Source organism: Cyprinodon tularosa, unplaced genomic scaffold (genome assembly GCF_016077235.1).
Source record: "Cyprinodon tularosa strain WSP-4 unplaced genomic scaffold, ASM1607723v1 ctg30, whole genome shotgun sequence".
Taxonomy (NCBI): Eukaryota; Metazoa; Chordata; class Actinopteri; order Cyprinodontiformes; family Cyprinodontidae; genus Cyprinodon; species Cyprinodon tularosa.
Window position 1 is genome coordinate 2,215,113 of NW_024039008.1, and position 13,707 is coordinate 2,228,819.

General features: G+C 38.1%; 1 protein-coding gene across 1 annotated transcript in view; it reads right to left on the bottom strand.

The window, feature by feature from the left end:
• The window catches only part of mast3b (microtubule associated serine/threonine kinase 3b), a 39,024-nt gene extending 28,705 nt beyond the window's left edge, over positions 1–10,319 (bottom strand). The window contains exons 1-2 of the mRNA XM_038291633.1: positions 10,273–10,319; positions 8,759–8,848 (exon numbers count right to left, since the gene is read on the bottom strand). Of these exons, the coding sequence (XP_038147561.1) occupies positions 8,759–8,848; positions 10,273–10,319 (137 nt within the window). The remainder of the gene's footprint in view (positions 1–8,758; positions 8,849–10,272) is intronic.
• Between the last annotated feature and the right edge of the window lie 3,388 nt (positions 10,320–13,707).

Below are 13,707 nucleotides of genomic sequence, written 5' to 3' on the forward strand. Positions count from 1 at the left end.
CCTGGAAAAATTACATCCTCCACTACCTTTAAGGAAAAGGAAGAAGTCTGTGTTTCCTCTGCACAACTCTGAATCACAACTGTCATCATCACAATAACATATTCAGTGTTGAAAGTAATATTAGCTCCAGTGGTGGATTTAAAGAGCAGAGCATGTGCAACACACCCAGAGAGGAAAACGGCAATGACTGCAATGTGATTTATGTTTTCTTACTACATTTACGCAGCAGACGACATGTCGACATGTTTTAACTCTTGTCTTTCTAAGAGGTGTACACAACTATTTCGCATTTCTCTGGTTGCTTCTTTAGTCAGAAACCAGACTTCTAGAGAGGAATATTTCATAGGGCGTACACCTTGGTGTATCCCATCTTTAGGTTTTACAGGCGTGAGCAATAATCAAATTTTGAAATTTAGACTCTGAAACCATTTCCTGCCTTTCAAAGTGGAATGCAGCTAAATTTTTTTATCTTTGTTACAACACTACTTTTGTAGTAAGTATGTGTGCATTTCATATGGAAGACATGAGATCATTTTTAGGTGCAATATTATGTTACATAGGTTAATTCAAACGCTCAGAAAGTGTAATGCTACGTTCGCACCGCACTTGCTTATGCTGCTTCATTTTTGATGCTTGAACACATTAAAGGAGAATTCCGGTTTTTAACACTTTTAGCCCATTTTCTGTAGTGTCCAGGATGAAATTGAATGATCGACACCAAAATTTTGACAATTGGTCCTGTCTCTGCTTTTTGGCTCATGCAGAATCCCCCCCTGGCTGCTTCAGAATGGCTTCCATTGTGCATGTCCGATAATGTCCTTAAAACAACCTTAAACGTTCTTTTTTTTAAATATGCTACTCACCGGGTCGTCAGCGCTGTTCAATGACGTTCCAAAAAAAGTTTTGTAAAGAAAAAACGTTCCTGTAGTGTTTAATTTAGCATTTTGTAAATCCCATTGAGTTCTGTTGGAATAGTCAATATTCCCCTGGCACCGGAAACGGAAATGGGGCCTGTTTACACAGTTGTAGTCTTTTCGCTTCACTCTGTGTACTCCGACGTCGAGGTGCTAACGTCTCTGTTAAACACTTTAAAAAACTCTGAAAATGGAATACGAAAGGTGGATTCTTGATTCTCGACGTCGGAGTACACCGAGTGAAGCGAAAAGACTACAACTGTGTAAACAGGCCCCATTTCCGTTTCCGGTGCCAGGGGAATATTGACTATTCCAACAGAACTCAATGGGATTTACAAAATGCTAAATAAAACACTACAGGAATGTTTTTTCTTTACGAAACTTTTTTTGGAACGTCATTGAACAGCACTGACGACCCGGTGAGTAGCATATTTTAAAAAAAGAACGTTTAAGGTTGTTTTAAGGACATTATCGGACATGCACAATGGAAGCCATTCTGAAGCAGCCAGGGGGGGATTCTGCATGAGCCAAAAAGCAGAGACAGGACCAATTGTCAAAATTTTGGTGTTGATCATTCGATTTCATCCTGGACACTACAGAAAATGGGCTAAAAGTGTTAAAAACCGGAATTCTCCTTTAAGGTCAGAGTTCAGTAAAGTGTGTCCAGATGCGTCTGATGCTTCTGCTGCTCATGTGTTCAATGGCAGAGTGCGGCTTTGCTATATTTGCTAAGATCAGTGGTTAAAAAGTAGTTTTAATATATTTTATGCAAGAAAGTCCACCTCAAAACATCGTCTGTGCAGTCAGGAAGTAGATGTTAGCACTTTTTATGTACGTGGCTCAAACTACAAGAACCAGAATAAAAGCGAATATAATTTGCCAGCAGGATTCAAAATTTTAAGTTAATTTAAGCATTAATAAACTGTTTTAATGGAGTGATCACATCGCTCTGCATGAGCAGCACTGGCTGTTTCCCTGCAAGTCCCCAGATAAGCTTCTCTCATTGGCTGATGTGGCACCTTGAGCAGCAAAAGTTAAATTTTTCCAACTCCAATTTTGAATACTTGAGCAAAGTTTCTGGCGAAAAACAGGGCGTAAAATTTGTCTTTTTTTTTAGTAAATGGCGTACAATATACGGCGTATGCATTGCTTGCTAAAAGCCTGTCATAAAAAAAAGAGTAGACCTTCTAGGATTTCCATGGGTGTCTTTAAATGTCAGATCTTCCACTACATTAACCCTAAACCTGAGATTTGGTTTCCCTTCTATTTTTTGGTTTATTTGAGTTATCTCAGTTTTAACTAAGTTGATAATGCAATTACCTAAAGCAATAAACAATTATTGGAAAACAACGACAGCACCTTACAGCGTCTAACAGGGTTTTCCACTAAAAAGGCTATCCTAGACTAACCAAGGATATAATCATTATATAACCGATGAATAGAGGATATCAGTCACAGCTCAGTGGAGTTATAAAGAATCTTTTCACTTTCAGAGACGTGACAGTTTAAAAACAGGACAGGAACAACAACATCTGCAGCTCCTAATCACCCAAAATAGATATACTTGTAATTCTTAGCCTGTGGAACTGAAATCTTTTCATCTCTGCCCACTGAGATTTACCTTAACTTGTGAGATTATTTCCGCCTTCAGACCTGCTCTGCCTTGAGAAAGATTATGTAACGATAACTACAAAGCTACAGGCGAATGCAGGACTTAGCAGCATGACCATATCAGATGAAAAGTGGGGGGGGGGGGACAATAGGGAGCCAAAACATAAAAAAAGGATCATACTATCAACAGGCTCAAGGCTGCAGGGGGGAGGGAGCTGTGTGCATCAACAGGCCCAGCTGGAATGACAGATGTCTAGAACCGCCTGTTTGTTGGTTTTCTTTCTGCTTTTTTAAGCCTCTGACCGTAACACCAATAATAAAAGTGGAACCAATCCCACAATAAAAGTGATACCATCATCCGAACAGGTTTTAGCTACGCGTCACTTAACTGCAATTTTATTTTTATAAAAACATGGATCAGGCTATTCTACACTGTTCAGCTTTCTTTGTGATCAGTTCACACTTTTTATGTGATTATCATCTTTTTTTTTTTTTACATTCAAACATGTCAGCCCACAATTTACCGGATCTTTATTACATTTCTACAACAATGCAGGGCTCAGCAATACTCGTCATTATTTGATTATTGAAATAGTCATTAGCTTATTTAGTAATCCATAATGTAGAGTTTACTACTTAGGTACCATATTTTTAGTTTGAACTTCTTTAGATTCTGTCTAAAAGAACTATAAAATAATTGCCATCGTGGCTTTCTCAAGCTGCTGCTTACTTTTGTGAAGCAGGAAAAATACTAAAAGTAAATCCATTAGGACTTTTTATTGCCTACCTGGAATGGGCCACAATAGTTGAATAAACTTTTGTCTCTCAAAATGGTATCGGTGCCCTAGTTGTTGGTACTCGCCGATACCGATACCACCATTGGATCGGGGCCCTGTCCGATACTGGTATCGGTGCAACACTACTATAAATCTAATTTATTACCCAACTTATTACCAATTGACTGATTAAATAAGATTAACTCTGAAAAAAAGCATACTTCTAATTTACTCACAGGAAATATTTGAAGTATAAAACACTGATGGGTTTTTGAATGATACTGACTTTTAGTGAGTTTGATGTTTACGTTTTCTGACTTGCTGAAAAACAAGAGATTATTTATCAGACATACTCTCTAAAATAATTTTGTCTAAAATCCCTATCATTTTTGTTAAAGCCAGTAGCAGTAGGAAAGTTTAAAGTTTCTAAAAATCTATTCCGCTTGCCTTACTGTATAATTTAAAAAAACTAAATATATAATGTAAATGTCTCTACATCCAGCCAAATAAAAGAAAACTCATTATGAGTTTGATTATGTGAAATATTGCAGAACCCAGCAACCAATCATGTAGAGGTGAACCTCATGTTAACCCTGATTGTATAAACAAGCAAACTGCCCTTTGACGTCAGTTACATTTCTGAGCTTTTAATAACAAAAAGCTGAGACTCCTTTTACAACTAAATGCAAAATAAGACGCTAGTCTTCACCAAGAGCAGCAACATCAATGTTAAAGACAGCCTGTGGTTACATCCAAGCCTTTAAAATAGTTTCACCCATCATACATGAACTTCTTGCATTCAGTACCTTTTGGATCGTTTCAGCAGCGAAACGGGAACAAACCGGGATTTGTTCTGACTCGGAACCGCAGAACAGTGACTCGGATCCGACATTCTGGAGAACCTTGAAGCGTTAACAACCCTAGCTCCAACGTAACATTTAGATATATTTTAGAAAACTCTAGCTGTGGTGGATGTGGAGCCCGCTCCTTCGCCTCCTCCTCCCGCCGTTACTGCTGCTGCTGCCGCCCCCCTCCATCGTCTCTTCTTCTCGGGGTTCCTTTTGTGTTCACTCAGCGCGCCGCGTGCTGCTCGGTCCAAACGGCTGCATAGCTGCCATCACATCCTCCGGGTCCGCTGGGCTCACAGAAGCTCTCTCCCCCGGATAACCCACTCCATGGCAGGTGGTCAAGTGCGCGTGAGACTGCTCCGTCTGACGACAATAACAACAACCATACACAATAGTTTTTGGCAGAGCAGCCGCTAGCTGCGTGTGCGTCTGTGTGAGGAAGCTGGAGACTAAGGCTGCGTTCAGGTGCTGCTCGGTATTCTCGCTTGCGCGCCACTGCTGAATATTTCACTCATAATTCACTTTAAAGGGGAACATAAATAAATAGAATGTAATAAGCTGAAATAAAAAAAAAACACAGAGATATCAATTTACTTCCTGTTTAATCTCCCTCAGCAGGATAGTATAACAGTTTTTTTTAACCGTAATTAACATGTATTACTAATAAAAGAATGTTGCTTCAACACTTTTTATTATACGTTGTGTATGTTTTTTTTATAAATAGCTTTAAATCAAACAAATAAACTGATCCCATACTTTGATCCTGTTCAATATCAATCAATAAAAATGGAAATTTAGCACATTTATATTACAGACTGAAGAGGTAATGTAGATTAATGTGCATTGTCTCTTCAACAAGCTATAACTTGTCAATTTTGGACACTTTCACTTTTCTTTATTTTATTTATGAATTATCCAAACAAACAGGTTAGTCAAGATACACAGCAAAAATATCCCTAAAAGAAAATAAATACATATATATATATATATATATATATATATATATATATATATATATATATATATATATATATATATATATATATATATATATATATATATATATATATAGCCTACAGGCTATATATTACATTATACATATATATATTACATTACTAATTCTTATGAAGACTCATGTATGATTACTTTACTCTGTGATCTTATGCATTATGGCGAACGTGATTTGCACAGGGTACTTTTACTGCCGTAACACTTTCTCAAACTTGCTAAATAGTATATTACCATTTTAAAAAAGTTAATTACACTCGAAACATTTTAGCCAACAATCATTGCAATCCAAACAGTTCTTCTGGGATATGAATATTTTACACATCGATACTGTGTGAATATATAAAGTAATTAATAAGTATTTGGACAAATAATGAAACACAAAGTTGTGTCCTATGTCTTTAGAAAATCTAATACACTTCTTTACATTTAACTCACTTAACTAGCACTTTTATTTATTTTTTCATTCCATACAAAATACATACTTTTAAACATCAGAAGAAGGATCACAAACTCTAGTGCATTGACACGTGTAGCGTATACTTATTTTGTAGTGGAAAAATTTCCCACAGAACATGAAAGCATCATAAGAAGGTGGATCATACCATGAGGAGCCAGGTAGAGGGAGGTTAGAGTTAAGGTTTAAACATAGGTATATTCCATATTTTAAAGCTCCATTTGTTATCATTCTTTTTCCTCTTGCTTCAACCATTTTTTTTACTTATATATATACATTTTACTACAAATTTTTTTTACAAGTATTCAGAGACAAACAAATAGATAGAACATTTTACATCAGTAAAACTTTACCTCATGCTCTCAGATTTTGCAAAGGGTTTTGGACACAATTTGTAGAATATATTGCCTCTACTTAACAAAGTATTTTTTATTTTATTTACAGTTTAATATTATAATAAAGGTTATGAGTATTTTTATACATTTCCTTTTTTGTACTCTTATTCACCTTTTTTGTCATTTATTTCTTTATGTGATTTGGACTACAAGTCTGTAATAAAATTCATCTATCAAAATTGGTCTATTATTTTTGTAATAATAATAACATAATTTCTAAACTGTCTCTACCTACTGTTCAGAAATCCCTTTTACTAGTTTTGGTATAAGATAAGTCATTGCAGTAGGCTGCTATAAGTCAACTGATAACCTTTCCTTTCCAGATATCAGCCTAAGACTATAATGACTTATAGCACCCTACCATACTGAATAATACCCCTATCACCAGGTATGAGACAGACTGTAGTCATATTTACTTTGAGACATCAGTATTGCTGAGCTAAGTTGCTGTAGAAAAGCAAATATGTTGCATCCAAAGATATAATATGATGGAAAAGAATAAACATGTTTCTTGATTTGTGAAGAAATTCGGATTTCTTTATACTATATATAATTATGGAGATGGGGGCTGTCTGTGAAATAGTGTGAATGAAGAACAAACACCTCCTGTCATGCTGTGGAGCGACCGTCTGGCCGCCTGAAAGGGCGCTGGCATTTTGTCTGATACAGATTTTGCAGCTTAAATGAAATTTGCTTTTTTTTTTCATTTTTCTTCCCACAGAGCAAATAAGATTCATTAGAGTACAGAGCGTGCTGTGACAGCCAAGCACAGCCCAAACATTCAGAAACATGCTGGATGCAGCAGAGACTGTTTGCAGGGCTGCCTTCCTCCACAGCACCCAGCGCTGTTTCCAAGCAACCCACAGAGGCACAACTGATAGGTCGAAATAGAGGCACCTCGAGATATTGAGGAAAAACAGAAAACAAAACTCTACGATTTTTACCCAGTTTTTTCTTTTTGATGCAAAAGTTTACTTTATTCAGCCTTCTCTTTTTTCAACAGTAATTTGAGTCTAATCCAGCCTGATTCAAACTTAAAATCGCTTCTGTTTTTTGGCAAAAATAAACCCCTGCAACTACCTGGGGGTTCTGATTCACTGATAATCCTAAGTTCTTGTATCTGACCATGACAACATACTGTCTATGTGCACAAGTGAAAGCACAGAAGTCTGGTAGAAAAAAAAAAAAGAAAAAAAACAACAGCAGATAAACAGCATAAGAAAGTGATGAAAAAAAACTGACAAAGCCTTAGAGATGCATCATTTTTCTGATAATTATTAAGAGTATCAAATCCTGTCAAATTTATATCATTTATATTTTTTGTATGCTAATTAACATGCAATAAAACAGAGCAGCTTTTCTTTTGGCTCTGGGAAAGTGTAATAATCATTAGTCTATTTATTATTCTTTTATTGTGTTTTATTATTTTAAGCTAAGTTCAGCACTTTGTTTTCAGCTGCAGCTGTTTTACAGTGTTCTACAAATAAAGTTTATGATAATGATGAGAATAAAAAAAAAATAAAATATGCAAAACAAACAACTCTAGTCACACATTTTGTCATAGCTTTTGACTAAAAGATATGTAGTAGTATGATTAATTTTATTTTTTCTGCTCTGTGTGCCTTATTCTTGTATTTTAAAAGGTTCATTGGAGGGGGTGTGAACTTTAGACAATGTTTAGAGTCCAGCAGCGGCTCTGAGACTGGTCCTGGAAGCAGGCTGGTGACACTATGAAGACCTTTCTAGTGCCCCTCTGTCACATTGCAGCTAGAGCACCACACTAATATGTGATACATCTATGCACATGAATCCACATCTCTGTGAAATGACGCGAGGGTGATAGGCTGCAGACATTTTACAGATGCAAATAGAGAAATGGATGCAAATTCTGTCTTTGTGCCAGTCTACTTTGGCAAAGGGCCCTAAGTATAAAAGACACAACACACCGTCCTTCCTGAAGAAGAGTGCCTCTTTATTCCAAATGACTTAGAAGCCACAGTAAAGAGGGTAAAACATTTATATTTTTAACTAAAAATGCAAGACCAGCCAGTGTATTAAATATCCTGTCCCTCCTTTAAAAATGGTAAACAGCCTGAACTTATATAGCGCTTTTTCCAAGTCAGGAGACTTGACCAAAGCACTTTACACTAAATTCAGTCATTCAGTCATTCATGCACACACTCACACACTGATGTTGGCAAGCTACACTGTAGCCACAGTTGCCCTGGGGCTCACTGACAGAAGCGAGGCTAGTAGACAATGCAGGTGAAGTGTCTTGCCCAAGGACACAACGACACTGAAAGCCTCCAACCATCAATCCCTCGATTTCAGGGCAAACTCCTACACCTGACGCCACTGTGGCCCCCGCTTAGAGAAACACTAATCTTAAATTACAAAAACAATTATGCGGTAATAAATATATAATAGATAAAGTTAAAGTCATAAAGTATATAATTGAATAGTGTAATTTGTAATATCATGATTTGTCTAAAGTAATTTCTGACATACAAATTGGGGACATGAATTATATGAAAAAGGGTCAGAAATACAATATATATATATATATATATATACATATTTATATTTATATAGTCCCTAACAAGACAAAAAACACATGCCACACTATTAAAGAAATTGAGCTAAACAGTTAACTTCTCTTTTCTGTCATCAAAATTTCAACATAAGACGCATTGTCTAGTCTGATCATATAATTTAATATCTCTTTGAATAAAATAGTTTTTTGTCTTACCTCCAGGGATGCAGGGTTTGCAAGGGGCTGCAGGGACTGCAGGGGCTGCAGGGGCTCAGGAGGGTCGGGCTCTGGCAAGTGGGGGACAAACTGCAAGGCAAGGCGGCATGGATTAGGGAGCTGAGTCAGGATGTGGCTCGTCACATTTTGGCCTCACAGGTTTGTCCTGTGGGCTCAGAAGTTTGTGGCTGTCACTTCCATGATAGATTCTCACCAACTGACCAATACTTGTTGCAGGGTGTTTGGAAGCATGTTGTGGTGTATTATCTTGTGTCAATAGAAAGCAAAGGTGGTCTGTCAGCATTCAGATAAATTAATATTTATCTTCTAAGATGTTAACATGTAACTGGTGGTATTAGCTTTACACCAAATCAAAGGAAAATAAGAGTTCAGTAAAAAAAAATGGTTGAAAAATAATTTTGTTGCATCCATCCATCCATCCATCCATCCATCCATCCATCCATCCATCCATCCATCCATCCATCCATCCATCCATGCATCCATCCATCATCCATCCATCCATCCATCCATCCATCATCCATCCATCCATCCATCCATCCATCCATCCATCCATGCATCATCCATCCATCCATCCATCCATCCATCCATCCATCCATGCATCCATCCATCATCCATCCATCCATCCATCCATCCATCATCCATCCATCCATCCATCCATCCATCCATCCATCCATCCATCCATGCATCTATCCATCATCCATCCATCCATCCATCCATCCATCCATCCATCCATCCATCCATGCATCCATCCATCATCCATCCATCCATCCATCCATCCATCCATGCATCTATCCATCATCCATCCATCCATCCATCCATCCATCCATCCATCCATCCATCCATCATCCATCCATCCATGCATCCAACCATCATCAATCCATCCATCCATCCATCCATCCATCCATCCATCCATCCATCCATCCATCCATCCATCCATCCATCCATCCAGATTTCAAATGAAAAAGCCTGACAACTGGAGAAATGTTCACCATAAATTCATAAAGCACTTATTTTTTCTGTAGCTGAAACTCTCTGCAAAAACCTTTAGGTAAACTTTTATTGAATTTGAAAGTGTCTGAGTACCGATACGTTGGTGTGTTTTCATATTTTTTTTTTAATCTGGTTTCTGTTTTACTTTTGTGTTAGAAAAAAAAGGCTACAGATTAAAAAAAGAAAAAGTAGAGCATCATCAACCTGTTATCCTAAAGTTTTTATGGAATGCAGAAATGCTATCTATCTATCTATCTATCTATCTATCTATCTATCTATCTATCTATCTATCTATCTATCTATCTATGTAAACATCTGTTTTTCTGTCTTTCATTGATTTGGAATAAAAATGTTTGTTGGTTTAAACTGAACATGTTGGTGTTTTTTTTAATACGCGCCCCTATTTCCCCTTTTTGCAACAAGTTTTAATTATAGTAGTTTCATAGCTCTTAAACCGCTGCACCACAAAGACAAATATAGTAATAGTAAAAAGCGGAACTCACTCTAAAGTCAGAGAGGGGATCTTCAGTTTATCTCGCCTGGACTTCATTCTGTCGTAGCTGGAGCTTCAGTTCCCACAGAGCGCAGCAGCGATCGGATTCACCGACAGCTTCCAGCTTCTCATCGCCGCCGTGGCTCACTATAAATACACCGGCTGTATCGCTTACCGATGACTTCAGCGGATTCAGCGGGGAGGAAAAAAATAAAAGAGTAAAAACAAAAACAGGACAGGATAAAAGCGCAGTTGTAAACCCGGGAAGCGCGTCTCTATGTGGGCTCAGAGCGCATCGCGGAGAGACTGCCGCTGAAAGCAAGGGAGCGGCGGGTCACCGCCATGTGACTGGTGGGAAGGGAGGGAAGAGGGGGAGCAAATCAATCTGCTGGGTGACACTCAGTGGAGGCGAGAAGCGTTAGTAGAGACTTAAAGCATCCATATTTGATAAATAACGCATCCAAATTCATTCACAGAAAATATTTCTAATGTATTTTCTATTTCTAAACAGAAGCATATACGCCTAAAAGTTTTAATTCATTTAGACATTTGTAGCTTTAAATGTGTGCACATCCACTGCTGCTCAGGAAGAAGCTGGGGAATACCTTCACTGGAAAACGTGACAGATGCGCTTCTCACTTGAGCGCGTGCGTGCGCTTGCTTTGATCCTGCGCGCGCAATACTGCATGAGTTGGAAATTGCACGTTGCACCTCCATAGGCACCCCATGCTTAAAGAGTATTTCCCTTTTGATAAAAACTCAGAATGGCATTTAGAAACTGTTAAGAATTGGCGTTCCCCTCTAACATGCTGCGATTATGCATTTTTTAAGACCGTGGGAATTATAATTCCTTTTCTATGTTTACTCCCCCGCCCGGTTCGTTTTAGATGAGGCATGCACCTGTGCCCTTCCAGTTGCTATAGGAATGAGCCTGGCACGTGCACACGGCGAGCAGAGATGGTTGTCTTCTCTGCGCGTGCACGTTCACAGTCCAGCATCCACCACTTTCTAGGACATCATTCTGTTTCTCTGTGATCCTAACAACCAGAAAAGGAAGCGATGTTTCCAAATTGAACGTGCAAACAACATTTTCCAACCACATATATTGGGTCAGAGTGATCAGTAGATTGACCGTTTTTTACCCAAGCTGGTTTGTCCCACTTTAACCTGTAGTTGAGTTCAAAGACATGCATAGAAATCTATCCTGCACACCTAACTAAAAGCATCCTGTGTTGTTCTCTTTAGAGCTGTTATTATTTGTTTTTATATTGCCTTTCTCTAAAGCGATAGCATTGAAATAGATTTGTCTGATTTCATTGTATAAATAGTATGATGTATTGTATGCCTCTTAGAGTTGAATTAGGATGCTGTGTCCTTCAATTGACACAAGGTGGAGCATTTCTATTTTCACATACACATTATTTCAATGTGATCATCAAGTGATCAATTCTAGCCAAACCTTCTATGCTGGGTTTAGTCCACTGTTAGAAACCCTGTGATAAATGCATTTATCACATGGTTTAAGAGGGCAGTTAGTTGACACTGATAATTCAATTTTAGGATTTTATCACCAAAAAAAAAAATCTGCAAATACTGAAGTTTATGCAAGGAAAAAGCTGAATAGATTGAAAGGGTGTGAATACTTTTATCAAGACTAGTTGTGTGCTTTTTGCTGCTGAGCAGATGAAGCCCTATTTGCACAAAGACAAAAGGTGATGTGGGTGAGGTGAGAGTTTGAACAGAAGCAACTCATCATCAGTGGTGTATTTCAAGTTAAGTAATATCATCTTCAATCTGCCAATATTTTGATGTCACATGAGCATGCATACCACATATTTTACTGTGATAACACAGGGTGTGATTCTGCAGCAGCATGTTAACCCATTGACTCCTTATTTCATCATGTTTTTTGCAAACTGCTATGTATCTTTATTTTTGTGCGCCTTGGGTAATTGCTGGTGGCTTACAGTGATGGTTGAGCGATCCCATACCCCGAATGTTTTGTTAAAGCAGCGTTTAACAACAGAGTCTGTATTTCTCAGTTGCCATGGCAATAAGGGCTTTCCTGCTCTTCCCTTCCCATCAGTCTGTGTTCTTCCTCCCACCTCCCCTCTACAAGATAGAGCTCAGCTAAATGCTCAAAGCACGACCAAATGGCATCTGAATCAGATTCTCAGCATTACATCACCCTTTGTTTAGTCTGCGATGCCAAACCTCTCATGTGAGAATAAACTCCAATCGTTTGTTTTTTAACGGTTGTTTGAATGCACTACATGATTGCACAGACCAAGCTGCTTTTGTTGACATGTTTTAATTTCAGCTCTGCTGCTAAGCAGAACAGCTGCACTATGACCACAGAAAGATTTTTCCTGTAAGACTTTTAAGACATCTTTTTCCAGACATCAAAAGTGGAGGTTTCAATATAACTAATGCATGTATATTTACACATGTGCAAACTTTCAGCCACAGACATCTTTGAGAGTAGGATTCACTGTGCAGCGAAACCTGTGAAACGTGAGGGGCGAGGTTTGGTTTCAGTCAGTGCTGCTGCACAGGAAGAGAGGAGAAAACCCGGCTGCTGAGCTCTAGAGATAAATGACATGAACAAATTGGAAGCACAAAAAAAAAAAAAAAAAAAGCAGAAACTGAATTGCTTGTACTGAAAGACAACAACCAAAGTGTGTAGCATAAGGTCCATCTAAATCCAGTGTCAGGGATGCAATGCCCTAACAGTAGGTGTAGAAAATGGGCAAAAACATTGTGCTGAGTTGAGGAGTTAAAGAAATGTGACAATTATTTAAAACTAAGCCGCTGCTTTAATTAAAGTCAATAATTTGCTTAAAATGTTGTCTCTAACACTGAATTCGTCTAAACAACAACAGTTCATTTAAGAATCCAAAGTATGACATTATTTTAGTATCCTGCACTGCAGTGTGCAAAATAACAGAGGAAGTCATTGGTTATAAATGTAAAGGTTTCTGTTCAGTGTCCAGTGATGGGACTAACGGCGTTGAAACTAACGGCGTTACTAACGCCGTTACCTTGTTTTAGTAACGAGTAATCTAACTAATTACTTTGACTGTAACTATAACGCAGTTACCATTGCAGACACCCCGTTACTGCGCGTTACTCAGGTCGCACAATGAACCTTTTTTCATGATAGGACTCTTGCGCAGCTGCGTGAAGCTGACACCCCACCCACGTCAAAAAACTCTGCAAATAGACTGAATGGTTAGTGCAACGTTAGTGCAGATTTGTGCAGAAAAAAATATTGTTTGTGCTACTTTTGTTTAAGAGATATTAAAGATTTATTTTAGGTCATCCAGAGGTGCGCGCCTTGTCATGAGAGAGGGGAGGATGAGAATCCGTCTGTCAGTTGAATAGGTTGGTGTTTCTGCTGGTGGGTGTTAACGTACAGCACACACAGAGAGATGGAGAGTGATGA